Source organism: Crassostrea angulata, chromosome 3 (assembly GCF_025612915.1).
Source record: "Crassostrea angulata isolate pt1a10 chromosome 3, ASM2561291v2, whole genome shotgun sequence".
Taxonomy (NCBI): domain Eukaryota; kingdom Metazoa; phylum Mollusca; class Bivalvia; order Ostreida; family Ostreidae; genus Magallana; species Magallana angulata.
In genome coordinates, this window is record NC_069113.1 from 14,802,165 (window position 1) to 14,829,667 (window position 27,503).

At 32.1% G+C, this 27,503-nt stretch overlaps 2 protein-coding genes across 3 annotated transcripts in view; one reads left to right on the top strand and one right to left on the bottom strand.

The window, feature by feature from the left end:
- On the bottom strand, window positions 1–10,469 carry LOC128178923 (uncharacterized). The gene is made up of 14 exons (XM_052846358.1): window positions 10,361–10,469; window positions 7,694–7,831; window positions 7,335–7,417; window positions 7,039–7,145; window positions 6,541–6,637; window positions 6,337–6,450; window positions 5,685–5,756; window positions 5,434–5,499; window positions 4,287–4,410; window positions 3,800–3,906; window positions 3,035–3,126; window positions 2,329–2,421; window positions 1,610–1,727; window positions 1–554 (listed from the first exon to the last, which is right to left on the bottom strand). The coding sequence occupies exons 1-14, from the start codon at window positions 10,467–10,469 to the stop codon at window positions 363–365; spliced, it is 1,512 nt and encodes a 503-aa protein (XP_052702318.1). The 3' UTR covers window positions 1–362.
- LOC128178921 (RAC-alpha serine/threonine-protein kinase-like) overlaps window positions 10,365–27,503 on the top strand; it is an 18,990-nt gene continuing 1,851 nt past the window's right edge. Inside the window, exons 1-11 of one of the 2 annotated variants that reach the window (XM_052846354.1) lie at window positions 10,365–10,498; window positions 13,862–13,947; window positions 16,805–16,927; window positions 17,661–17,866; window positions 18,008–18,139; window positions 18,373–18,438; window positions 18,828–19,019; window positions 19,408–19,536; window positions 19,795–20,009; window positions 21,100–21,187; window positions 23,020–26,148. In XM_052846354.1, coding sequence (XP_052702314.1) covers window positions 13,890–13,947; window positions 16,805–16,927; window positions 17,661–17,866; window positions 18,008–18,139; window positions 18,373–18,438; window positions 18,828–19,019; window positions 19,408–19,536; window positions 19,795–20,009; window positions 21,100–21,187; window positions 23,020–23,292 — 1,482 coding nt within the window. In that variant the 5' untranslated portion in view covers window positions 10,365–10,498; window positions 13,862–13,889 and the 3' untranslated portion in view covers window positions 23,293–26,148. Of the gene's footprint in view, window positions 10,499–13,861; window positions 13,948–16,804; window positions 16,928–17,660; window positions 17,867–18,007; window positions 18,140–18,372; window positions 18,439–18,827; window positions 19,020–19,407; window positions 19,537–19,794; window positions 20,010–21,099; window positions 21,188–23,019; window positions 26,149–27,503 lie in introns of those variants that run through there. The other variant, XM_052846355.1, reaches the window with a different exon arrangement.

The following is a 27,503-nucleotide window of genomic DNA, read 5'->3' on the forward strand; positions in this document are numbered from 1 at the left end:
TTGACAAACATTTTTTTATTCACTATAAACATAGCTTCTTATGATCATTTGCATGTAGTTCTTAAAAATATGTTTAAAGACTTTAAAGAATGAAAGTGACTTTGCTGTAAGCTTTAATTCATTTTGGCAATGCATGTTCATAGTCACCATGTTTTACTGAATTTTATCAATTGAAGTTACAAAATTTGGCAGGAATACATGAACTTGCTGATAGTAATAAGCAAGTTTTTCATTAAAACTTCATCAAGTTCATGAATAACAGTTAAATAAACGAATCATTACTGCACAAGTCCTCTAATAACATTGCTACATTTACCGGCAATTGACTAGAAACCTGGCTAGGAACTTCTTTTATCACAGTTCTATACAAGTTTGACAAGAAATGAGTCACTAACAGTGATGTACCGCAGCCATTTCTGTGGAGTTGTCTGCTCTTGATTCAAAACTTTAACAGTTTTTATCTTCATTCCTGACAACAAGCAACCAGAAATTTCAAACTTCATCTGAACTGGTCCCATATCTTCCCTGTTTAGTGGGCCTGACTGGTTTATCAGCTAAAAGAAAGCAAAGAAAAAAAGGAACATGTATGGTAAGTGAACAAAGTGGGGACAACACAAAAGATGGTCACAGCCAATGTGGCATTTATGGATTTATGCTTAATGAGTAGTAATTACTGGTTAAAGCTGTTATGTCTATATAAAAATTTTAAACGCAGTACATGCATAACCTTATCATTTATAAATTTTGTTTATAAAGAGTGAAAACTGTTTGTCCCCCTGAATCTCTAGCCAGCTATTTAAACTGGCCTGACTGTCACTTTTCTCTGCCGCTAACTGATCTTCCTCTTAAAGATCACCATCCCCAGGTTCTTTCCCCTAACAGGAGTTGTAACCTTTCAGTAACAGGGTTGGCACTGTACCAAATGTAACTTACAGGATATAAGAAATTATGACAATGTGATTAAAATACAGATCTCTATATAAGTGCACAGCACTTATATAGAGATCTGTATTTTAATAAGATTGAAATTATGATGGACCAGACCAGAATTTCAACTCGTTTCGCCAAGTCTATAGTCATTTGCTCTACCAACTGAGCTATCTGCATAGCGTCCATATTCAAAACGGTTGGCTATCACATGCATAATATATTTTATAGCTTTTTCCAGGAGTGGCATATACCTTTTAACAACGTTACTTAGCATTTTCAAGACATAGGGATGAAATTATATCATATTTGTGATACTGAGAAAACTATGGTAATTGAAAATGTGTATAGTATACATTTATGGTTCACCAAAGCTCTTGTGTGGTATCTTTAAAGTATTTGAAACAAGGAATTATGCGACGCAAATGTAATTAAAATTGGTTGATTAAATATAAACATCGAACACTTAAAAAAATGTTCGCAGTTTATAACATTCAGTATGATACAATAAATAATTGCATGCTGGCCAGGGTATCATCTGTACTGGAAAAAATTGTCCCTAAAAAGCTAAGGAGGATAATTTCCAATGCTACAGATGTATCCTTGCTAACATGCAATATTTATATAAAACATGTACTACATTCTTAAACTAATTAATTCTCAACATGAATACTGATCTTACCCTGAATTGGGCTACTGACTCGGCTTGTGGTGCCAGAGTTTTCAGGGTCCACAGAATTGTGCCATCATTCTTCTCCAAAGCAGCTGACTGGTCAGGGCTATCCAAGTGCTGGGAGATGCTGAAAAAGAAACCACCATAAATATACTACGAAAGCCCATTGCGCTCATTTTCGTAAGTAAAAAAAAAGAATTCAAATTTTACAATATTTAACCAAAAAAAATATTTGGAGAGGTAAAAAATGTAAAAAAAAAAAAAAACCCCAAAAAACGTGAAATTTGAACTTATGATGTACAGATTCATAGTAAACTCTGTTATTTGACCATATTGCGAATGAAACTACTTACTTATGTATTATTAGTACACTTCATTTTGATAAACAATACTTCACATCATGGAGGTGTCCCATACCACCTTAATTTAAGGTACCGGTATGTGTGCCTAATTCTATTATTAAAAGAAATATTTCTAATGTAAGGCACCTAATTTTATTATTAAAAGAAATATTTTTAACATAAGGCGCCTGTGGGCTATATAATTCTCACTCTGAATATTAACTCAATCAAAATCAGAAATGAATTGTTATTTGATAGAAAGATAGAAAAAATATCAGTAACCTACACATATACTATACATTAGGCCAATTTTCATTAACTCATAACTTTTTCTTGCATAGGACGTACTTGATATTGGTTTAACAGTACCAGTAGTACATTACTTACTTTGACACAGACCGGGGAACTCCAAACTTTAGACGCACATTAACACAGGGCACAGCTAATCTACTTTTTATCCTCAAGGTCACCATCATGTCTCTACTCAAAGTAAAACATCAAACCTCAAACCTCAAAGAACTGTATACCAGAAAGTTATATGTGGATGATAAAGAACATAGCAGATAAGAAACCCCATTAAACATGCATCAGCAGGTTATACCCTATGTAAAATATTTCTGCATTTAATAATTATTACAGCATAATAGAATTAACAGTACAGGCATATTTACTGAAAGTACTACATGTACATTATTCAATGACATGTGTTTAAAAGTATCTACTTGGATAAATGTTTTATGCAGAGAAAACAGTTCCAGGGACTATGAAGTATTGTATAAAACTGTCTTGCATGCTGTAGCCTTTATGTTATAATTTTCTTTTGTCTGTCATTTGATTTCATTTTGACTGTATGCAAACATGGTGATGTCATAAACCTTTGAATTGAATTGTAAAAGAGACACTACATGTACCTATATATTATTGCATCTCTAACAGATGAGAGAGAATATCAATTCAAAGTTACAAGAGGTACCAGGTATATATTAAACAATACATAAATTATGTGCAAACAAACTTTCTGTAAAACTACAAACTGGATTGCTATAAAATCATTTTCATTATATATTAGCTAGTGGACTGCTAGATATCTTACCTGCTTTGTTCTATTGGTTGGACAGAGGAGACAAAATGAAAAGGGGAGGTAATGCTGCTCTCCCCACTCACACTGTATGACATCAGAGTAAACTAGAACAAAAAACATGTTTCCATCAACAAAGATTCCATGTACAATAAAAAGCATTGAATACATGTTATATGATGTTCATGTTCAGAACTATAGTTAAAACTTTGATTTTTCATTTCTTTTTATTACGTCAGTTTTTCAAAAACTTGACATTCTGACTTTGTGTGTAAATATATATGTATATATATATATATATATATATATATATATATATATATATATATATATATATATATATATATATATAAAAACACTTACCACCAGACTATTTCAGATAAAGAAAATTAACATAAGTCTACTTTAAAAGTGGTTATTTACATGTGGGGGAAATTTACACTAGTTGCGTGGTGTGGGATTAAAACCACGTAAAATACCCCCGCACGTATGGTAAATAACTCAACATTTTACAGTGTTACATCGGGCATCAGCCTATTTAACACCCATGCGTATTGATTGACCATAGAAAACGCGTACTTAAGGCCTAACCACCAGCGTAAATAACCACTTTTACAGTATCTATTTTACAAGGCAAATTTTAACAAACTTAACTTGATATGGTCACTAGTGGCTACATGTTCAATGTATCACTTCTTACCAACTGATAACCCATAACTACCAGTGCTTTGACTCCAGCTCTGGGATTTTAGTCCCACTCTGATTCCAAGGAGTCCTTACCTCTCCGATGTGTGGACAGACAGTCAGTACTTGTGGTGAGTCTGGGTTGTCTACCTTTGCAGATTCGTGAAAAACACAGGTATCAAGCTGGACATTATCTCCATAAGCTGCAGAGAGAAGACGCATGTCCTCATTTGTTGTTAACATTATTTGACCTTTCTTGTGCATACATTTAACTTGAGAGTCAAACAACTATCATCAAATGAGTTTGTGATTTGTGTCTTACAATTGCTCATGGTCTTATTGCATGTATTCTTTTGGTAGCTAGTTCTTATTTGTGATACTTGTCAGATATAATACACCCCTGTACAGTTGATATACCGGTATATATTTTGCAATATCAATTTCAAACAATTACATCCTTTACAATTACTGTATACCGGAAAATTTTTGCCTCCATTTGATTTTTACCCCTTTTGCCCTCCTTGTCATTGGGCAAATTTAAAACTGGGTGAATTCAAACAATTCTTAAATTACTACAACTTACCTTTAATTCTGGAATTTCTCTGGACAATTACATTGTCATTCAAGATGATCTTGAGTTGAGGACTACCATGTAAGAAATTTTTAACCTTCATTGCACCATTTACTTCTAGACGACTTATACTTCCCTGAAAAACCAATTTCATTTTTTTTTTTAATTTTAGACCCTTGAAAATACAATCTCACCACATTGTTATTGTTATTGGCAAGCAAAGTCTGTAATACTAATAAACTTTATCAGGTTTATGAATCTTATGAAAATTTCAACATGTCAGTCATGTATAACCCCCTGTTTTAGCTTACAAAGACATTATATTTGTACCATTTCAAGGGGCATGGTCATGATTTTAGTAAAACATTATTTTTCAGATTTTAATATTTACAATGCTTCAGAGAGGCATTTTTAATAGGCAACCAAAATTTGAGTGTCATTTGTTGAGTTATAAGCGAGTTACAGAGCTTGAAATTCTTCGCTATGTAAACAAAGTGTTTGTTTACATTTTGAACGTTGAAGTAAAAATTTCAATTTTAAACCTATAACGAATGTGTTAAACGTTGGGAACTGTTTATCTTTATCTATGATTAAAATAAATAAAACGATAGACAAAAAAGCTGGAAAAAGATTTTTTACTGGTATAGTGAACCCACATAAACAAAAACAAGGCACGAGCCTTGTTTACATGACAAAGAATTGTGAGCACTGCATCTTGCTTATAACTCTTTGAATGACTCTTAAATTTTATTTGATCATTAGAAATGCATTTCGAAAGCATTGTAAATAATATAAACATAAAAAAAGAATTTGACCAAAATCGTGACCATGCCCCTTTAAATGATCCCTGTTTATATTCATGTTCTCTTTGGACTCAGTTTTCGGCTTGGGACTCATAGTTGTGATTAAGAGGGGTCATCTGGACCCATAAAAACCATTTTCAAAATGAATCACTGCCTACACTTTTACATTAATAATGCATATTGAGACAGCATACATATGCACAATTTATTCTAACATTGGGTTAGCATTGTGATGGATATATGTGACAATAAATAATCTGGGATTTATCAAGATAACTTTTAAAGTTACCTTTCTCATCTGAACCCCCCCCCCGTTTTTTTAAATAAAAAAATCCCCTAGTACACAATACACTTACATCAGCATTAATCACACCGGTTACCCTTTCTATGAGGTCCACAAATATTTCATTTTTCCTCTTGTCCTAAAAAATCATTAAATACTCTGCTCAATGACAAATACACTTCAATTTTTTTAATACCGGTACATTTATTAAATATTCCCCAGTAAAGAGGAAATTAAGGTACAAACTGAATGTGCCAGACCCACAAATATATAATGATGTAATGTTAATGGAAATAAAAAAAAAATTCCATAAGGTACACATACTTTAATTACAGATGAACTTATTACTGGTGTGTCTGTAGCTGGGGTGGGTAGACTTTTCTTCTCTATACCAAACTGTAAAAAGAGGATTCAGTCAACAAAGTCCCAACAAGAATTGTATCAGGAATCTTAAAATCAATTTACAAATTTTTCCCTTTTACAGTGAGAACTAGACAATTTGAAAAAGGTAACAGAATTTTTTTTAGCATAACAATAATTGTAGACTTTTTATGCTCTATTTCAGATCTACACACCCTGTTTATTGATTGGTTAAAACCTACAGCCACCTAAGAAAAATCACAGACTGCACACAATAATCATGATGATGTCAGACTCAAATTCCCATAGCAGATGATTTGGTAGTTTCTTTTAGCTGACGTTCTGATGTATATTGACAGTAATTTAGTTAATTAACTTACTTTTTAAAATCAATTCATTAATTTCCTAAAACAAAGATGTATATATATAAACAATAAAATGCTTTCTTTGATGATTCATGCAAGTTATGAAGGTAGTCATGCGGGTTATGAAGGTATCATTCTTTGCAGAAAAATTTTATATAAACCGTAACATGTATTTTTTCTGCTATGTCGCCACCTTCATGTCCCGCATGAAGCACAAAAAAAAAAGTATTTCATTGAAAAATTGAACTCACGACTCTAGATGTGATGTCCTGTATTGGTTGCTGGTTAAATCTGGTAAGAACTGGTGTAGACTGAATATGGGGCTGAAGCTTTTCAGTTGTGGACAGCTGAACAAGTCCAAAATCCTAAATGAAAAACAACATAATCTAGATCATAAAAAATTGATACAAAATTGAGTCAGTTGTACAAAGGTGTCAGTGAAACAAACCACTTACCATGAACTCATTTAAAACCTCCATAACAAGGAGCAAGTTTTCATGCAGAGAATCTTCCGAGACAACTCCACAAAAATCTTTGATAACATGGTAAAGCCTTTAAAATACAATAAAAGAAGATTGAGCAAAGCTATGAATTCACTGGTTAATTTAAATGATGAGATTTGAAATAAATAAATACTGTGCAGAGATTGTACTTGCAGTTGAATTGGTGTTTTTTTTAAACATTTGTAACATTTTTGAAGTGGGTAAGTTCTGTACCTAGAATAAGTATTCTCTCTGTTTTTTCCTTCAATAAAGATTAAAATATAGTGTTTCCAGAATTTACTAAAAACGAATATAGATTTTTTTATACTGATATGATTTTTTACTCTTTGAATCTTTTTGGTTTTTTTTTCTTGCTATTAATGTGTGTGTGCATGGTGTGAGAGAGAGAGAGAGAGAGAGAGAGAGAGAGAGAGAGAGAGAGAGAGAGAGAGAGAGAGAGAGAGAGATTACCTTGTTAGAATCTCAATTACAAGAATGGGTGATGTGTCCTTATTTGTTGTGGCAACAAAATAGAGTTTTTCTCTTTTGATGAAATGAAACCAAGTATTGCCATCAGTCTGTTAATTGTTGAATGAGAAAACTTTAACGTACATGCATATGTTAATTAATTTATTCAACATTTTAAAATAAGTTTAGATCTTTTATATTATCTAAATTATTGTATTATGTAAATAAATCATGATTACAATAACTTCATTGCTTTTAGTTGATTTAAATGTCATAAAATGACGTATCCAGTTACTTACAAAGTATGGTAGTGTCTGGTGTTCTCCTTTCTTTAATTTCTCGGCAAAAATATCTCTTGCAGAGTTATTACAGGACAATGTATCTGGTATAATGTTAAAGTGCATATAAAGTCCGAGATTTAAACACAGGCACAAGAAGTAAATTTAATTAATATATATAATTAAATTTATACAAGCACATACATGTACTATATACAGATAAATTTCCACAATGCATGCTCCATGCCGCTGTCATCGTGCTAAGTTTGTTGCACGATGCATGAATGCCATCCAACCAAAAATAAGTTTGAAGAAAAATCACTTTAAAATCCGCTAAACCCTTAAAATCAGTAATCAAATAAAAGAAATTAAAAGGATACAACATTTGTGAACGATGGTAACAAGGCGTTCAGAAACGATAAATATTTCGTCTACTTTCATCTTTGCGTCAATAAAATGAAAGTAAAAGTTAACATCCGGGATCTTGTAACAAGGGGACGTACTAAAGACCTGAAATACTAATGACCTGAAAGACCTGAAATTTTATATAAATGATACTTTTCTAAGATTTTTATCAAATAAAATTACTTGTGGGGGTTTAAATCATATTTCCAGGTATCTGTTTGTTTAAAAAAATATCATAATGACCAGTTATTTACGCAGAAATATGAAAGACCTGAAAATTTGAATTGACCTGAAAATTTCAAAAGACCTGAAATTTTATATAATTGATACATTTCTATTTTCTGTGTCAATATTAATGTCTATTTGTAAGTTTTTATCATATTTCCAGGTATATAAGTGTTAAAATATATCATACTGATCAATTATTTATGCAGGAGTACGAAAGACCTGAAAATTTCAAATGACCTGAAATTTTAAATAATTGATACATTTCTAAGTTCTGTGTCAGTTTAAATGTCTATTTGTGAGTTTTAATTATATTTCCAGGTATATAAGTGTTAAAATATATTATTTACACAGGAATATGAAAAACTTGAATATTTGAATTGACCTGAAAATTTGGGCTGACCTGAAATTTTGTGATGGTGTAGTTGTGTAGGTCATCTAACAGCCCATGTTTAAAACACAAATGCCTGAAGTTAGGCATTTCCAGGGTAGTTCACATTCTAACACTAAACATTATTTTAAAAATATAAAGGGTCCTACTGTGTCTTTGGTTGTACACAGTGCATGATGTCCTATTCTATACCAGCATGTGCACGTACGAGCGATCTGTCTTGGGTTGTACACTTGAGCACAAGTGGTTTTAACCCTCCCAAAGGACGGGGCTATACTTACCTTACCTAATATATAATACACTATATACAGTCAATTGAATTTACAGTCTTTTATATTCAAAATGCAATATACCCTATGTCAAAAAAGAATATATATAACTTCAATATTTGTGGGTCCAATATTTATTGAATACAGTGAAAAATATATTAGAAAGTATTTCTATGAGAAACCATCGATATGTAAACTGCTGCAATACTTTATTTTGAAATTAACAACAATAATTTGTAGTTGACTTTTGTTGTTGTTCTTCTTATATCAAAACACCTAATTCTGTACTTTATCTGTAATTTATACACTTTGATAAGCTGTAGACCTTTAAATAATAATTAAAGAATGAATAAATATATAACTATCTTTCTTTTAACAACTTAAAATACTCTAGATGAAATTGCATTTATTTTCTAACTATTTATGTAATTAATAACAATATATAAACTTTAATGATTCATTACAACTTTCTTGACTCTATTTGTGATTACAGTTTGGTTGTGTTTATTTAAAACACACATTGGCTAGTCCCGTTAGGTGGCAAACAAAGGGGTTAATCTGTAATTGTATTTTCCCTTAGATAATCATAGTGGCGTAATTGTTAAATAAGTGCAATTTTGAATTGAAAGGAAACTTGCAAAAATTCAAGTGACTGTACATATTGCAACATTTCAATCAATGCATTATATAATAACGGTGTTAGCTCCCCGGGGGCCTATCATGTTAGTCTCCTTTCTTTGTAATATCTAGCTGGGAGTTAAAACATATGTGCAATGGGTGAATGCTTCATATAACATAAACAGTTATATTGCAGTCTTCCCCGAATGTCCAGCATTATCTCCTCCCAGAAGCCCTCAAAGGAACTCGATCAGACACAGATATGAAAGAGGTGTATATACATGTGAAAATAAATAAAGACATGAACTGTTGTCATCTAATTTGACTCTGAACAACGTATCTTTTGTATAAAAATTTCAGGTAATCTAAAATTTTCAGGTCAATTCCAACTTTAGATGGGGAATGCACTTCTGCGTAAATAACCGATAATGGTGCTATTTAATGATATATTTCAAAACATATATACCTGGAAATATGATAAAAACGCACATATATACATTAAAATTTACACAGAATATACAAATGTATCAATTATATAAAATTTCTGGTCAGTTAATATTCAGTTCCATGGCGATTCAAATTTTCAGGTCTTTCGTATTCCTGCATAAATACTTGATCGGTATGATATATTTTAACACATATATACCTGGAAATATGATATAAACTCAACAATATACATTAAAATTGACACAGAACATAGAAATGTACCAATCATTTAAAATTTCAGGTCATTTGAAAATTTCAGGTCAATCTAAATTTTCAGGTCTTTCATATTTCTGCGTAAATAACAGCTCATTATGATATTTTTCAACACAATTGGAAATCTGGAAATATGATGTAAACCCCCACAAAGTAATTTCATATGACCAAAATCTTATAAAAGTATCATTTATATCAATTATATAATATTTCAGGTCATTTGAAATTTTCAGGTCAATTCAAATTTTCAGGTCTTTCATATTTCTGCTTGAATAACTGGTCATTATGATATTTTTTTAAACAAAATTATACCTGGAAATATGATTTAAACCCCCACAAAATAATTTCATTTGACTAAAATCTTATAAAAGTATCATTTATATAAAATTTCAGGTCTTTCAGGTCATTAGTATTTCAGGTCTTTAGTATGTTCCTGTAACAAGTCTCACAAGTCTCGTCACTAAACGAGAATTCAACGGGACTTGGGGGATTGATCAACAGATTGAAAAGAGAAAGAATTTTAATTATTTTGAGAGGATTCGACATCATTTTCCTCTCGATCGTTATACTATGCAGAGGTAAACTTAATCTTTATGTTTATATATCAGCAGAATCAGAATTTAACAAATATTTCACGGATAAAAAGCTTAGTAAATATTGCAACCATGCTTGAGTCTCCTCCAACTAGACTAAGTGATTAACTCATTATAAAAAGATCAAATAATGAGACCATCTGCATTGTAAATGAATTTAGTGCGTACTGCTAAAAAGTATGTGATGTAATATTAACAGTGAGTTCTACTTTTTCGCGAATCCCCAAAATTTTGGATTTTATGCCTATTCTCATCAAAAGCATGCAAAAATTAGTGGCCTAGAACTTTAAATGAACTCAATATATATCATTATATGTAGATTCAACAGGAATATTTGTTCATAATCATTAATCTTCATCCTAGTGAGTGTGTTTATTTTCAAATGTATTTTTGTTTGTTTCATGGATGTTGTCCCTCCATGAGTAAAGTAATGACTGTCATTTATTTAGGATGGGTTGAAAATTTTATTTTGAAATTTATTCACTGAATACGAACCCTTAAGTAATTGTTTCATGCAATCCATAAGATCTTTACCACATAATTGAATTGGTTGGTCTTGTGTTTAGAGTGATACTTTAAGTATAAGGCTAAGAAATATGTTTATTTTTTACATTAAATGTTATAAAAACCAGGATCTACAGGCAAACAATTCTTAAAAAAAATAAAAGCCTCAAGTTTATAAGCATGATTGATCTGCTAAACTTTTGTATCGTTATATATAAATTGCTTGATGTGGTAGTACTGTCTTCAAAGTCAAGCTACAGCGTACTTGTATAGTGCTGTACGTACTTTCATAACTGTAGCTTTACATATATACTGACTAATCATGGAGTTTCCAGTTCGTAAGCATAGGACAGGAACTTTGCACGATTGCAACTGGTTGCACTTGTTAATAATTTGATCTCAATTTTTTGAGTAATAAGTCAAAAACCAAATTTCCTTTCACTTTGAGCATGTGGTTATACTTGACACCCAAAAGTCCTGATCAAGACATTAACGATTGTAATTCTGAGTTTTTTTGGTTTTTGTTTTTAATTTCCTCAGACACTCTCATAAACTTAAGAAAATGAAGTGTGATGAATTCCTTTGCTTTATCTTCAGTAGCTACCTTTGTCACTTTACTGGGTTGATGAGGGTGTTGTAAAATATTCAACTTAAGGGAATGTCAGTGAATATCTGGTAGAAGAACACTTCTGCAGCTAATAAAAGTTGGTTTGGTGCATGAATTTACGTTTGGTCTGGTAACCATTATCAAGATGGAATTTTTATAGCTAGACTTTAAAAAAAGGCCTTATTTTTCATTTTTTCAATTCCTTATTCAAGAATTACATAATATTGCACAACTTTCACATGTCAGTGATTAATGCATCAAATGCCACAGCATCATGCACCCAATTATGGCAGCCAGAATCAATATCACAGAATATAGGGGTTCTATCTGTTCTCTTTGAATTCTGGGTAAATGAATCATGGTTTGAATCACACAAGCTATGTTCCAATACTTAATTTTACACTACATGTATTTGATGTGAATGTATTTTTGCTATAGCACATATGGTGGCCAACCTTCATATTTGCTGTTTATTGTCAACTGGTGCAGACCCATCTGCTCTCATCATATAACAGTTAAAAGTTTACTTTGAAATATGAATATAGTGTAGTGAATGCTTGATTTGAACATTTTATTTACATGTGGCTCATTCATTTGTGGATTTTATGAATGTGCATCATTTCAGTGGGTTTTTTTGTAATTTAATTTTCATGAATAATAACCACTGATAAATATAAAATTGTAGGGAGTAATTTAATCAGTGCAGTTATCTAGACTTTTCATTGTTTTGCATATAATAATATTAATTGAGAATTGTAATCTTTTGAAAGTTCTAAAGATCATTTTTTTTTTATTGATGGCCCAACAGTTATACCAGCATTTCTTATATTCTCAACTGACTATGCATAGGCTAAACAACATTGGCATCATTTTTTCATGATTTACATTTTACTCAGATAAAATCTGTCCTTCACAGATATCTTTTAATATACTAGATAAATTAACTGTCCATGTTGCTAAGCAGTAATGTTCATCACCTGGGTGTACTGTATCAATCAACTGCATTGATTGGCGATGTGGATGACAGTCTTGGATGGCTGTGTATTGATATATATATTGCTTCCTCTTTTATAAATTTCTATTATGAATTTTGTGTGCCTGGAGTACATGTTTATCTGATAATCACCCAATATAGACTGGCTGTCTGACCAGCAATAATGTAGCTATATACTGCACAGGTCATTGCCAGTTCATCTCCATCATACATGTATATCTGCAGTAATCTGTTCAATGGCTGTTACAGCACTTCACCAGTGGCTAGTTCCAGTCATTCTGTCACTGAATCAAGTGTCGTACAGCTCTCCTAAGCTTTGTTTCCTGATTCAAGTGACATTGAAACTACATGTAAACAGGAAAGATGTGGGCTGTTTTTGTTTACTTCAATACTTGTGTGCCTTGAAAAGCTGTAGTACTTGCAAATCACATTCAAAGCATTGTGTATTGTGATGTTGAGCGACCTTGGCTGACCCTAGAAAGAGCCCTCTTAGCTTTTTATTCATTCATGTGCTGCACAAAGGAAAGTTTGTGGTTTGACATGAATCAATACAGGGTTTTAGGGGGTCTCCTGATTGTTGACAAGAATCACACTGAGTGATGTTTGACACAGGAAGTGTTCTTCAGGTGATACATGCCTTATTCATTCTGTTTATTTCCCTGTTTTCATACACTATAGACTTCACAACTTGTTATGCTCCTATAGCTTTGTTAGTTATAACTCAAATTCTTTCAGTTTATATCACAAGTGATCTAATCTTTTCCCCCATGAATTTGATGTATTTGTTGTTCCTTAATGAATTAGAAAATGAGCTGTGATACCAAATAATTTATTTTTTTATGATTTTTTGTCCATTATTTTGTTATTTTATAAATATTTATGTACATGAAAGCAAAGCTGAACATTGATGTATGTTGGTATTAACCCATAGGTTCATGGCTGGGTCAATATCCTTATATTGCTGGTGTGAGAAAAACAAATTATTGGAAATCCGTAAAATGAAATTAAGTAGTTAGAATTTTGTTTTAAAAAAAAAACATTGTGGAATGTTATGAAATGATGAAAAGAATTTCATGTTTACAATGATTTAGTGAAATATTACATCATAGTCAAAACGTTATGATTAGTGCACAAAAAAAATCAATGTTTGGTACTGGTAAATGATAAAAGTGTTGATACCTATGCAGTGCACACCTCAAACCCAGTAATATTTCAACTGATGATGTTGGTGTTTCTTTTGTAGAAATCGTTGAGGAGAAGAGACAGGTGAGATGAGTAATTCTGACACTCACATACCTGTTGTTAAGGAGGGCTATCTCTGGAAAAGGGGTAAGAACTCTTTCAGGAAGTACATGTTTAAATGGTGTAGATCTACCAAATGAATTCATTTTTCTCTCAAATGAAATTTTTAAACGATTCAATTGTTAAAAATCAGTACCATATATGAAATATTCTCCAGTTACAACCAGGGGGTTCGGTGATATTTGATGTGTTTATCACTTTTATTCACATTGCAAATAACACTTCTGAGGAGAAGGGAACATGAGAAACAACAATTATACCTACTTACAATAGAAGTGTGTTTTTGTAAAAATAACTTCCTAATGGTGTAAGTTGCCGAAGTGTTTGTGATTTCTCCCAGGGTCTTTCAAAACAATGTGCAACAGTTTAACAGAATAATTGAGGGCTTCGTACAATACAAGTGCTCGGTACCATACAGTTCCATAATAATTAGAAGGTATCAGAAATGGGGTTTATCTATTTGACGTAGTTTTGGACCATCTAATGCACAAACAACTTACTACCGAGACCAGAAGCCACACCAAGCCACTACTCAGTCGCCTTTAACAAAATTTGTGATCAATCTTTCATTTTTCTGATGTTTGAGTAGACAACAGTAACCGAAGAACTTTAGAATGATCAATTCATTTATCTGTTATGTTCCAAAAACTTGTGATTTCCTCTGTGAGGGTGTCTTAATTGTCGTGTTTCATAATTGAGAAGAAATACATCTTATAAAATTTAATTGTTAGTTCCTTACTAAACTCAGTCAAACTTTTATTTTTGAATAGCCATATCTATAAGTGCATTCTTGTACATGTATTCGAAGAAAACAGGAAACTTGCGTAGGTTCTTCATTTTATTTTAAGCACAGATTCCTTATTTATTGTGGTTAGTGAATTGTCATTGTCATTGTTGAGGATGTACTTAGACACAACTATAGCCAGACTGAAGAACAGCAGGTCCATACCTTGTGATAATTAATTGTAACGGAGATATCGATTGGGCATATTTCACAAGAGTTGCTAATTACACTCTCCCAATAATAATGGTATCTCGCTCCTTTTTGTACAGTGATATCGTGTGCCATTACTGTTGATCATGCTTAGGGGTGATAATGAGCGTCAATATGCATCTCCAATGAAATTCACTTACTTGTATTAGCATACTCAGATAAAGCTGAGAGATGCAGGTGTTTTGCCCAAGAACTACATTGTTATGTTTAAAAACTAAAGGGACATGCATTCACCTCACAGACATTTCTCTGTACACTAGCTTATTCACTGAAGATAAATTGTTCTGTTTTTGATGTAGTTACCTTCAGCCAAACATTAAAAGATGATGCCAGAAAAAAGTAGATTGTATTTATAAGTATGTAAAGGAGAGCAATTGAATAATCAGAAATACCGGTAATAAGGGTATTATAGTACAATTATGGGCATTTTACCCTACTTTTCCCTTTTCAGAGTAAAAGTTTCATCAACACTTTAAGAGGGCTGCAGAGAATACAAAGTTTATATATTTCATAAGGCCAACTTTGAAAAACTGTTCAATTTCCCCTCTTCTTACTCAGTGTCCAAACTTTTAGTTGGTACATGCGCCCCTGTAATGTGCAATATATGTATGGTACATGTATATTTAAGGAATGACAGTTAATTTTTCTTTCAAAGTATAAATTTGTAACTACTTCAGTTTCATAAAAGAATACCATACATAAGCTTACAAATGCATTTATAACAATCTGCATCAGATACTTTTTAATTAGTTATGAGGAGAGGATTTAAAGGTGGATGTCCTCAAGGGTAATCAGTTGAATGTCTGTGAATGTATGTACTGTAATTACAGTATGACTAATATTGAAGTACTCTCTTAGACTAGTATAGGTACATGTCTTGCTTTAAGTTGATAATTTTTAGAAAACTAATCATTGAACATGTTGAATGATAAATATTTCTTTTTACAATTTCAATTTATAGATTCTGATAATCTTTGAGTAACTAATAACATGTACTTCAAAAAGAATAAGAAATATTTTAGTAATTTCTGTCATAACATATTTACTGCCGCACTTCGATGTAAAAACATGCAGGTGTTGTTTATTGTTTAGGATTGCTGTCATGCATTTCATGATATTATCGATATGAACAGAGTACAAATATTTATGCATACTTTAAATGCACAAATGTTTACAAATAACTTAATTGCTTTGCATATTTTTAAAAATGTGATATTTCCTTTTATTAAATGTTATGTCATTTCAAAATATACGGTATGTGATCATACAAAGATAAACCCGGTAGTTTCAATTTTTGATGTTTAAAGAAAAATTTATCCAAAATTTTTTTTTTAAGCATTGCATTTATTTTCAAATGCTGAATTATATAAAAAAAATTAAATTCTGTATTTTCTAGGTTGTAAGAAAAATGATAATAAAATCATTCAAAGCTCTAGAGTACTGTAGTGTACATTTACATGGAATAAGCATGTACAAAGAAAGAACAAAAGATTTCAATCATTTAGTCTTTTTCATTTACCCTTTACAACACATCAGTTACAGATCTACATAGAAATACTGGTAAGCATCAGTAACAAGTATAAATCAGGCATCAAATTAAATATAATCTGTATAAATACAACAAAATAATGTTTAACGTATGAGTTTCAAATGATAACAACTTTTTACAGTATTAAATTAAACATAAGTCAAAAATGCTGTTAAGATGTCATATTTCATTGGGGCATAATAACCGGTCAGTCTGGATCATCCCAGTCTTTGTTAACTATACCTCCCACAAATAGTTAAAAGGTAGACTTGGACGTCTAGATAGGGAGTAAATAGTCCAAATCAGGTATACATCTAACAAGTGCTTGTCTATAGTTTTATGGTTGGGACTTGTGTTTACAGGAGAGCACATCAAGAACTGGAGGAAAAGGTACTTTATCTTACGGCAGGACGGGGCCTTCCTGGGATACAGGACCAAACCGGAGCATGGGCTGGGGGACCCCCTCAATGATTTCACAGTCAAAGGTTAGTGAATGGACCCCAGTCCTCTACTGGACGTCTGTAGGAGGTCACTGGGATGTCTGTTACACATATGTACTAAAGTTTTATTTGGATTAAATGTTTTAATTAATCAAAAAGAAATAGAATAATTTTATTTTGCAATTCATAAGTTGGTTTCTACTGAAGATCATCCCTTTTCAGGTCACACAAACATTACATCATTGTAAATTTTCACAAAATCTTCCTTTGATGATCTGCTATAGATGTTAGGTTAGGAGACTAAAGAACATACCTGGTCTCTTCAGTTGTGATCAATGCATGTATCAGAAATAACTCTCTCTCATTGCAGATTACAGCAAGGATCATTAATATGCTTTAATTGTTATTGTTTGCTATACACCAATTTTAATGGTTTTGAATAAGTCAATCCCCACAACAAATTTTCATAAAAGTTATGTGACAGAAAATGTTATTAATAGGACAACTGTTCTTGAATTTTTGCATCCTTGAATTTGAAAATGCCATGGGATACAAAGGAAACTATGTTCAAGTTTTTTTTTTCTTTTTGCACATTCAATGAAGAAATTATCAGAACCATTGACAAACAAGGAAAATATTACATGCATAAATCTATAAAACACTGGCTCATGAGATTGTAAGTCACAGCTGGATCATGTTTGTTTTCAATGCAAATACAATGTACCAGGTTAATGAAAAAGGAAGAAACCTTTGAGACTTTATTGAACTATTTTTGCAGACTGCCAGTTGATGAAACAAGAGAAGCCCAAGCCAAACACATTTATCATCCGGGGACTACAATGGACAGTGGTAGTGGAGCGAATGTTTTATGTGGAAAGTAATGAGGAACGCGAGGACTGGATCGCTGCCATTCGCTCTGTGGCGGAAAATCTGAAAGTCACTGAAGAAGAAGGAGGGTTGCTCGAAAAAGAGAAAAAGAAAGTGGTAAGGGCATGAACTCTGTGTATGTCGTGATAAAGTAACTGAAAAAATATTAATTCAATTGCGAGAAACTATGAAAGATGAAGTTATCCAATTTGAAAGACAAAACCCCATTATTGATAGATCTGCAATTTATCTTTTCAGTCATTGGATGATTTTGAATTCCTGAAAGTCCTCGGGAAGGGCACCTTTGGTAAAGTAATCCTTTGTAAGGAGAAAACAACCAATCACCTGTATGCCATTAAGATTCTGAAAAAACAGGTCATCATTGCCAAGGTAGAGGACATCAGAATTCATTTTACTGTCAAGAAATATTTTGGGATGTCTGATTCCCATTGTTCAAGTGCTGACACCTTTTAGCAGATATATTGCTTATTATGAAAAATTGATTGGCAAACATTTTAAAATTTATATTGTTACTGAATTTTGCAAATTTTAAACTACAAAGCACTCAATGGCATAATTGATACCTACAAATAGTACTTATAAGAATCTTCTAAATTTTGTAGGATGAAGTTGCACACACTCTTACAGAAAACAGAGTTTTACAGACTACTAAGCATCCATTTCTAACTGTGAGTACAAGTGTTTCTAAGCTGTGGTCCCCATCATCTTAGTAAGCTAACAGTGCTTCATCAGAGATTAAAATGGCAGTATGTACTGGCATCCTAGAGAGGGTTGCATCCAGGAGATTAACTGATTTTTGTTTAATAATATCAGTTGCAATGTTGGATTTATGTTTTCTTCAACAGTGAGATTGAATTCAATCAATATACATTTGCATCTTTGAATTAATTCTTTGTATTGAAAAAAAAACCCAACTCAATAATTGACAAATATGCTTAACAGTTGGAGACTTTAGAGGCCAATAATTTTATATCTATTAGGCAATTTAGGATATTTGTATGTGTTATTATTCTATAGTATTAACTGCTATATAATTGCTTTACTTTTCTGTTTGCAGCAACTGAAGTATTCCTTTCAAACGCCTGACAGACTTTGTTTTGTTATGGAGTATGTCAATGGTGGAGAACTCTTCTTTCATTTGTCACGAGAACGAATATTCAGTGAGGACCGGACACGGTTCTATGGAGCAGAAATTATCTCCGCTCTAGGATACTTGCATGAAAATAATATTGTATATAGAGATCTCAAGGCAAGTTACCTAATATCAGATACATGTATATTGAAAAAAAAATGTTAAGGAATGAATTAGATATATAGAAACTGGTGTTTGAGTATAAAATTGGCTTGGATTGTTGAGGCCAAACAATATTTTTTCTTAGGTTTGTCAGGCCTTGAATTTGAAAAAATATCAACATGATAAGAAAGTTTCTGTTATTCACAAAATCGTATTTAAAATAAAATTGGAAATAACTTAATTTTCTTGTAAAATTCTTAGTAATGATATTATTCAATTGCCCATGACATCAACAATAGTGAATTAAATTTTAAATTTAGTTTGGCCTCACTGTACATTCTTTAGAGGTAAATTAGGCAAACATGGAGTACCTGTTATTCAGTATAAATATGTTATTTTTCAGTTGGAGAATTTATTACTGGACAAAGATGGGCATATAAAGATAGCAGACTTTGGTCTCTGTAAGGAGGAGATGTATTATGGTGCTAGTACAAAGACCTTCTGTGGAACACCTGAGTATTTGGCACCTGAGGTTAGGAAGTAATATGTCTCTAAAACGTAGTCCGATTGTTTGATTGGTGTTTTTTCAGTCTGCAGTGATGTGTTCAGTAAGAATCCATGGTTGCCAAATATCCTATAGTGACGAAAGTTGAGTCGTTTGGACAGATACATTGAAGCTGAAGATTGAAAAGTTTTAATTATGTTAATAAATTTCATATGTTTTGAGATATAAAAGTAAAATAGCTCTGCTAATCGCAGTGAATATAGCTATTAATCTGTTGATTGACAGGTGCTTGAGGACAATGACTATGGTCGCGCGGTGGACTGGTGGGGGACTGGTGTTGTGATGTACGAGATGATGTGTGGCAGATTACCATTCTATAATCGTGATCATGACATTTTGTTTGAACTTATCTTGCTTCAACAAGTCAAATTTCCTCGGACTTTGTCGGAGGACGCTACCTCTCTCTTATCAGGCCTGCTGGTCAAGGACCCCAAACAAAGGTTTGTCATAGTCCAAGCCTTACTACTGGGATGTGTGGGGTACAGATTGTATTTTTCCTGTGTCTGTCTGATTAAAAGGTCAGTCTGACTTGTTTGTCAGAGAAAGTCAGTGTGTATGACAAAAGTACAGAAAGTCAAGCATGTATACTGGTTTGCCTTAGATACAGAAAAGTCTTTCTGATCAATGGTACAAGTGTCTTGGGATATAAATAAGTCCTCAGGTACAGTTAGTCCTCAGTCGCATGTACTAAAGGTATGTCATGTGAGTGTCTCGCAAATAAAAAGAAAGCAAAGAGTTGAAGTTTCACGTACAATGCAAAAAGTAATTTGTGTGTGCAACACATTAAAAATAATGACTGATATATGTCTGGGATATGAAAAGTGACTTTTCATATCCCAGACATATATCAGTCATTTGACTTTTCAAAAGTCACATGTATATCAAATATGTCTGATTGTGTGTATGTCCTCAATAAAAAAGGCAAATTTGTGAATGTCAACTCGGTGCAATGCCTCAGAAACAGAGACTATTTATTGTATGAACATGTGCATGTGTTAAGGCTTAAAGAATAAATGTTTAATTTCCTGGGCATTGATACATCATGTTAGATTAAATATTTTGGCCATACTTTAGGTCTTGCCATAAATAGAAATGAAATATAAATTTTTGCCTAATGAATAATATTTTGGAGATTTTTATCATAAGACAAAAACATATTAAAAAAATCATATTAAATCAAAGTAAATTGTATCAAAGTTTGCTTTAATTATTACAATAGATAAAAAGATCCTATATATATCCTATATGTTTCAAACAAATGTAAATGGTAAGTGAGACATTTGTAAAGTTTATATCTGTGGTATACAGATACATGTGTATTGAACAGAATACACTTTGCGGACTGAAGCATTGGAAACAGTTAACTCTACTCTTTTGGATAAAGTTTACATTTTGATAATATTGGTCATAACATTTTACTACATTAGGATATTATTAGTTTGAACTGCTTTCCTTCTTTATGTTGAAAATATACATGTATGTGATCTGTTGCTCCACTGACTTTGTCTGATTTTCTGCCATATATTGTAGGTTGGGAGGAACAGAAGATGATGTTAAAGTTATCGTAGCTCACCCATTCTTTAAAAGCATCAACTGGCAAGATCTCGTAGAAAAAAAGGTAGGTTTTATGGACCACTACTTATAGTTCCTAGGTAGTCCATTGTAGTTTATATCGGTTTACAAGCTCTCAGCTTAATAGAGGTACATGTGAGTATAATTAATGGTATAAAAATTTGTTATTAGAAATCATGTGTAGCCATGATATCTAATGACTGAATTCAGTGAAATTGTGCATTGTTTTGAAAACTCTTATTTTAACACCAATTACTTAAAACTTACTGTCTATTCAGTGGTGATCTGCTATCTTGAACTTTAGACTTCAGTAAGAGAGAGGAATTCCCCTTGCATTCTTAAGGTCAAACGACACGTTCCTCAATTTTAGATAACTTTTTCCAGGAATTTGTTAATGGTTTACTACTACTTTAACAAGCTTTCTTGCAAAAAATTAGGGTACCTTACCAGGCATTTCTGCAAACTACTAGAGTATGCAATTTTCTATATAATCTTCTTGAAAATACACTGAATTGCTGATATAAAAATAAATACATCTACAGCACAGCGAAATTCACTAAATTAGAACTATATCTCCGTTGGGGCGGGGCTTTGAACTCACAACCTCTAGATACGCTTCTGGCAGTGAACGGCCACGGTTCTAACCACTCGACCATCTAGACATATAACCAAAATTTAAGTAAATTTTGATCATTTTTAAAGTAATTATGAAATTAATATTTTTTATTGGAACTCTTTATTACGAGGAGATACAAAAAAGATTCTTGAGGAACGTGTCGTCTGACCTTAAAGGGGCATGGTCACGATTTTGGTCAAATTTTATTTTTCTGTTTTTATCATTTGCAAAGCTTTAGGAATGCATTTCTAACGATCAAATGAAGTTTTGGTGCCAATTGTTGAGTTTTAAGCAAGACACAGGGCTCACAATTCTTTGTCGTGTAAACAAGGCTCATGCCCTGTTTTTGTTTACATAGGTCGAATAAACTGGTAAAAAATCTTTTTCAAGCTGGTTTGTCTATTTTATTATTCATTTTAAGCATAAATAAACATTTCCTAACGATTATTACATTCATATTGGGTCCATTAAAACTTGAATTTTCACTTCAACAATCAAAATGTTAACAAACGCTTTGTGTACATAGCGAAGAATTGCAAGCTCTGTAACTCGTTTATAACACATCAAATGACACTCAAATTTTGGTTGCCTAGTAAAAATGCCTTACTAAAGCATTGTAAATATTAAAATCGAAAAAATAATTTTTGACCAAAAACGTGACCTTCCCCCTTTAATACATATCTCTATATTTTAACATCATTGAAAGTTGTTCAAGGTAGCAGCATACTCTGTGGTTTTGAAAGCTAATTTTGACTGGTAGCAATGATAAATAAGTGTATGTGGTCTGGTAAATCTCTCAATAGCGACCATGCTGACTGCGCGTGCGGTTTATACATGTATATACCCCTGTCAGTCCAGAGGTCACAAGGCCCCGTTTGGTTTCTGTTTATCTTTCCTCGGCATTTAGATCCTATCTCTTGATGTTGTCTGTGCATTCCTGCAATTATATCTTTATATATGCTCTAAAAAGGGAACACTTTGTTTGAAATTAAAATGCTTTTTCCTTCATTTTTTTCAAAATTTTCAGTTGAATGAATTTGTTTTTAATTAAAGCTTGGCATGAGTATTTAAGTATCTTCATCTCCATTGCATTTTTGAACATTTACTGAAAAACTTCTTGAAAAACTTGGATGAATGACAAATTTTTTATGGGGCTATTAAACTGTAGTTTGGGAGCATAGCAGGTCGCTAGTGAGTGGTGCACCATGCCTAAGGACGATTCTGTCTGTTGTGTTCCTTAGCATGTTCTGTTCCTCTCTCAGATTCCACCACCCTTCACGCCTCAGGTGACCTCTGAGACTGACACCAGGTATTTTGATGACACCTTTACGGGGGAGTCTGTGGAATTAACCCCACCCCCAGCACCAGCCATGCCAGAATTCGAGGCTTCCAGTCACTCTCTGGACCGAATCGATGAAGATATGGCAGAAGTGGACACCCCGTATTTCGAGAAGTTTTCCTACCATGGCAGTAAGATGAGCCTTGCCCAAAGTCACAATAGCGTCATGAGCTTCGATACCACATGGAGCACATGATTGTCACATGATCTGGTCACCTGACTTAAAATAACCTCAGGACAATTAGATTTTGAACCCAAGCGTATTCATGGTAGAAATTCAGAGAAAACCTTGTCTGTATGACAGAATTGTTACAATTATTATAATAGTTAAATGAGACTTATCTCCCATATAATCCCATATACTGGTCAAGTTTTCATTATAATCAGCAATGCCATAAAATGAACTATTGTAAAGTAAAAGGTTTTTTTCATGCTAATTAAAAGAAAATATACACAGTTTAATCTTTTGGAGTGTGTAATAAATCCACTAAAGCGAAAAATGTGCAAGAAATAAAAATTGGTTGTCTTTTGAAAAATTGATCAATTAAATTATAACACAATGACATTGCAACTTTCATATTCAAGATGTCTGAAGTGCTAATATAGGTTACATGTATATTATATATTATTATGATGGATGTCTTTCAGATTGTTTTGATGGGTTATTTTTTAATACATTTATTTAGAAAAGTTTTTGACAGATTTTTATTAAATTCAAACAATATTAGTGTTTTGTTTGATAGCTTTTGAAACCATGAATTTTTATTGTGTTTGTGATTCCTATTTAATTCAGAAATGATATAAAGCTGTTTTAAAGTGAAAATATGATTTATTTACATTCATTAATTGAAGATCAATGTTGTGTTCAAAAAGAGAATCATTTTTTAAACACTAAAAAGTGAGGTCATTTATTTTTCACTGGATTAAATCAAATGACAGATCAAATCTTTTATCAACAGAGAAAAAAACCCTGATGTATGTAATACTTTGAAAGAATTCAGTTTTACCTGAATGACATGTACGCATTTTATTTTTTATGTAACAGGTAATGCTTCCCTTATAAGAAATACTTGCACACAAAACCAACATAGTTCACTCCAAAAAAATTTTACATTGTGTATTTGTAAATTTTTGTTAATGTGAAAAATTTCGTTGAAGTAACTCAAGTAAGTAACAAATCTCATACATCTTCTTTTGTTCCAACATGAGTGCCGTACTGAGACGGACATTGTTATTATAAAATAAAACGTCGCATTCTGTCCTGTGACTTATCAACAATGATCTTAGAGAAATTTGTGCCTCTATCAATTCACATGTATTTTAATTTGTTAGTTCTTGGTTATGTATGATGAAATTCATTTTCCTGATAGAGAAAAAGTGCTAGATGAGATCTCCTTGTCAAGTAATTGTACACATTATTGACATAATCAAGATTAGTTGAAATCTTTGTATTTTGTGAACATCTTCAATACATTTATCAGTAAAGAATTTGGAATATTATTTATATTAGGCTTATAATTATTTTTGTATTACTATGTGTAACTGTATGTTCTTATTCTTACCCAAAAGTGGGACCTGTGGAGCAGTTTTATCACGTTTTTGTATATGATTTTATCAATTGTCTGACAGGTTCAGTGTACAAGTTTAATGGGGAATTGAAGACCAATGTGTTTATCTGTAGATGTGTATTTATTTTACTGGCCAGTAAGAAAGATAATGATTTGTAAATAATCTACACAAAAATATCTTAACATATAATACAAACGTTTTGTCACAACTAATCATTGTTCAGCTTTTTGGTTTTTTTTTTATTTTTTGCAATATATTTGTAATACTGGGTAATTCAGTCTGTTATGACATTTAGTGTTTCAAGTTCATTTTATTTTTCATGACTTTAAAAGGATTTTCAAGGTGTTCATGAATGTTATGGGTTTTTTCTTCTAAAAATTACCGAGATGTTTCAGAGTGCTTGTAGCACTAGTAGTTTTTTTTTTAATTTGTTTCGATGCTATTGAATCACTCCTAGAGAGAGACGGGCATCTGGACACGATTTACTCCCATGTCTCAGTTAATTACAATGTACACACATATAATGTGGACAGCAAATGCTGGTAGGTTTTGTTTCTTAAATTTATGCTTTCTCTGTTAATTGATCATATCTTTGAGTTAAGCAATTTTTGGCATTTTAAAAGAGTGACAAATGTTTAGTCAAATTTGAGAAATGAGCTAATATTTGCCAAACTAAAATGAATGAGTTTCATATTGCTTTAACCCTATTTGTGTATACAATCTTTTCTCAAATCTCTCAAACATGTACATGTACCAAAATAAAACCAGTTATGCAGGAAAAATTAACCAAACACTAACCAACAAATAATGATGACTTAAAAATTTTGTGCTGAAATTTCAAGTGCTGATATGCATATTGGATTTGTAAAATTGGTGTTATAAACATGTATATTATGGTAGAATTGTTAAAATGTAACTGATGGAGTTATGACAAAACGAACAAGTTTAATGTTCTGACTGTAATCAATATATTGTTAGCTCAGTACTGGTGGTACGTACATTGTGTGTGAACTAACCAGACATTGCTTGTTATTGTATTGGCACATTTGTTAAAATACATTGTGTAAAATTGTCTGAAATGTTTTCTTCAGCTGACTGATCAATATACATTAAGGTTAAGTCAATCCCCACTTTGCAATTTACAGGGCTTAATAGTTTGTGAGGGTTAGAAGCAGTTTATAACTTGACTAATGACGGTATCCTTTTTTTTTTCTTTTTTTTTTGATTTGTTTACATAACTTCAGTGAACTTGTCTTTTATCAGTGAGTCTTATTGTGATGGTAATGTTCTCTTAGTATATGCCAGATACAGTGTTGTTATATATACCTGAAAGAACAGTAGTGAACATTTTAAAATTTTGAGCATTAATTCATCACTGTATGTCTAATGCCTTTTAAAACCTATGTTGTGAGAGCTTTTTTTATCAGACACTCTTCATGAACCTGTCTGTATAATCTAACAATGAATAAAGTAACAAAGGGATTGTTCTTGTTTTTATTTTGATAAAAGATCAAACACCATAAATGGAAAAAAGTATGTGCCAAAACTTTCAAAGTTAAGGTGTCAAATGCAGATACCATTTTACATCTGACTGTAAATTGAATTCAAGTTTAGAGACCATGCATTCTTAAGTTGTCTTATTTCTTTTAAACAAAGTTGTTATCACTTACTAAATATATTATGTCCAACTTTTCGAATGTTTTGAATGCCAGGTCCCAGGGTCTCAAAACAACTGCTCATTTTTGGGAGTTGATTTTAATCAACTCTCCTGTGCAATTACTCAGACAAACCGAAAGTGAAACAGTGTTTGGACCTCAGCACAAATCATTGCTGCTGACAAGACTTAGTTCTTGAAAATAATTCATGAATTCAATGTAATGTATGCTAAAGCATTGTTTTTCAAGGAAACTTATTTATAAATACCGGTACCTTAAAAATAGTCAGATTTTAAATGTTACGAACAATTTAAATATTTTAATTTGTAGTTGTATGTATTCCTACGCCAGAGTTCAATATAGTCTCGTTCAACTCGACGCTCGGCTGTCTCCGTAAATCCTTGTCGGAGATTTACGGTGTCAGCCGAGCGTTTGATTGAACGAGACGAGTTCAATATTGCTTGGATCCATACAATTTTTTGAGAAATATTTCTATCACTGATACATAGTTTGATTGAATTAATTTTATCTTTAAATATTATTTAATATTATTCATATTGGGGTTTCTTGAAATTCTTGTCGAAAAAGTCCAAAAATTCATTTTATAAAAATGTGCGTAATTCAAATTAGAAACTACATGTACTTGTCATGCAAAATAACATATCATTGATTTTAAAACAAATAAACATCGAAAAAATCAACTCCTGTCAGTTCTTCAGTACTTTGATTTATCATGGTATTACTTTTACTAGAGGTAAAAATAATGAAAAAAGTGAGACTGCGGTCAGAACAGTCAGGGCACATCTTTTTTATGCAAGGGGACAGGATCATGATCAGACTAGATGCTAGATGGTGGTGAACATTTTTTTTGGTTTTTTTCAACCACTAGACCAAGAAGAGTTTGGTGAATTAAATGTTATCCATCTTCCACATTTATGATATAAATAATATATTATGTTCAAAATATTGATATGTTTGACAAAAAAAAGTTTGGAAAGTTTTTAAAAAAGGATGTTTCTCTATTTGCATGTTTAAGATAATTAAAGAAGGCTCTCTATCAAAATGATGTAATTAAAATTCTACTGACTGTGTGTGCAGAAAGATGGGATAAGAGTAAAAGGGTCACGATAGGATGTAGCTTAAAAGGTCTAGTGATATTTCGATAGGATGGGAGTAAAACGGT

Coding starts and splice junctions, on each gene's coding strand:
- LOC128178923 (XM_052846358.1), bottom strand. CDS start 10,469: ATGATGTCGAATCCTCTCAAAATAATTAAAATTCTTTCTCTTTTCAAT. Junction 6,451..6,540: donor AGGTTTTAAATGAGTTCATG/GTAAGTGGTTTG, acceptor TTTTTCATTTAG/GATTTTGGACTTGTTCAGCT. Junction 4,411..5,433: donor CCGGTGTGATTAATGCTGAT/GTAAGTGTATTG, acceptor TTGGTTTTTCAG/GGAAGTATAAGTCGTCTAGA.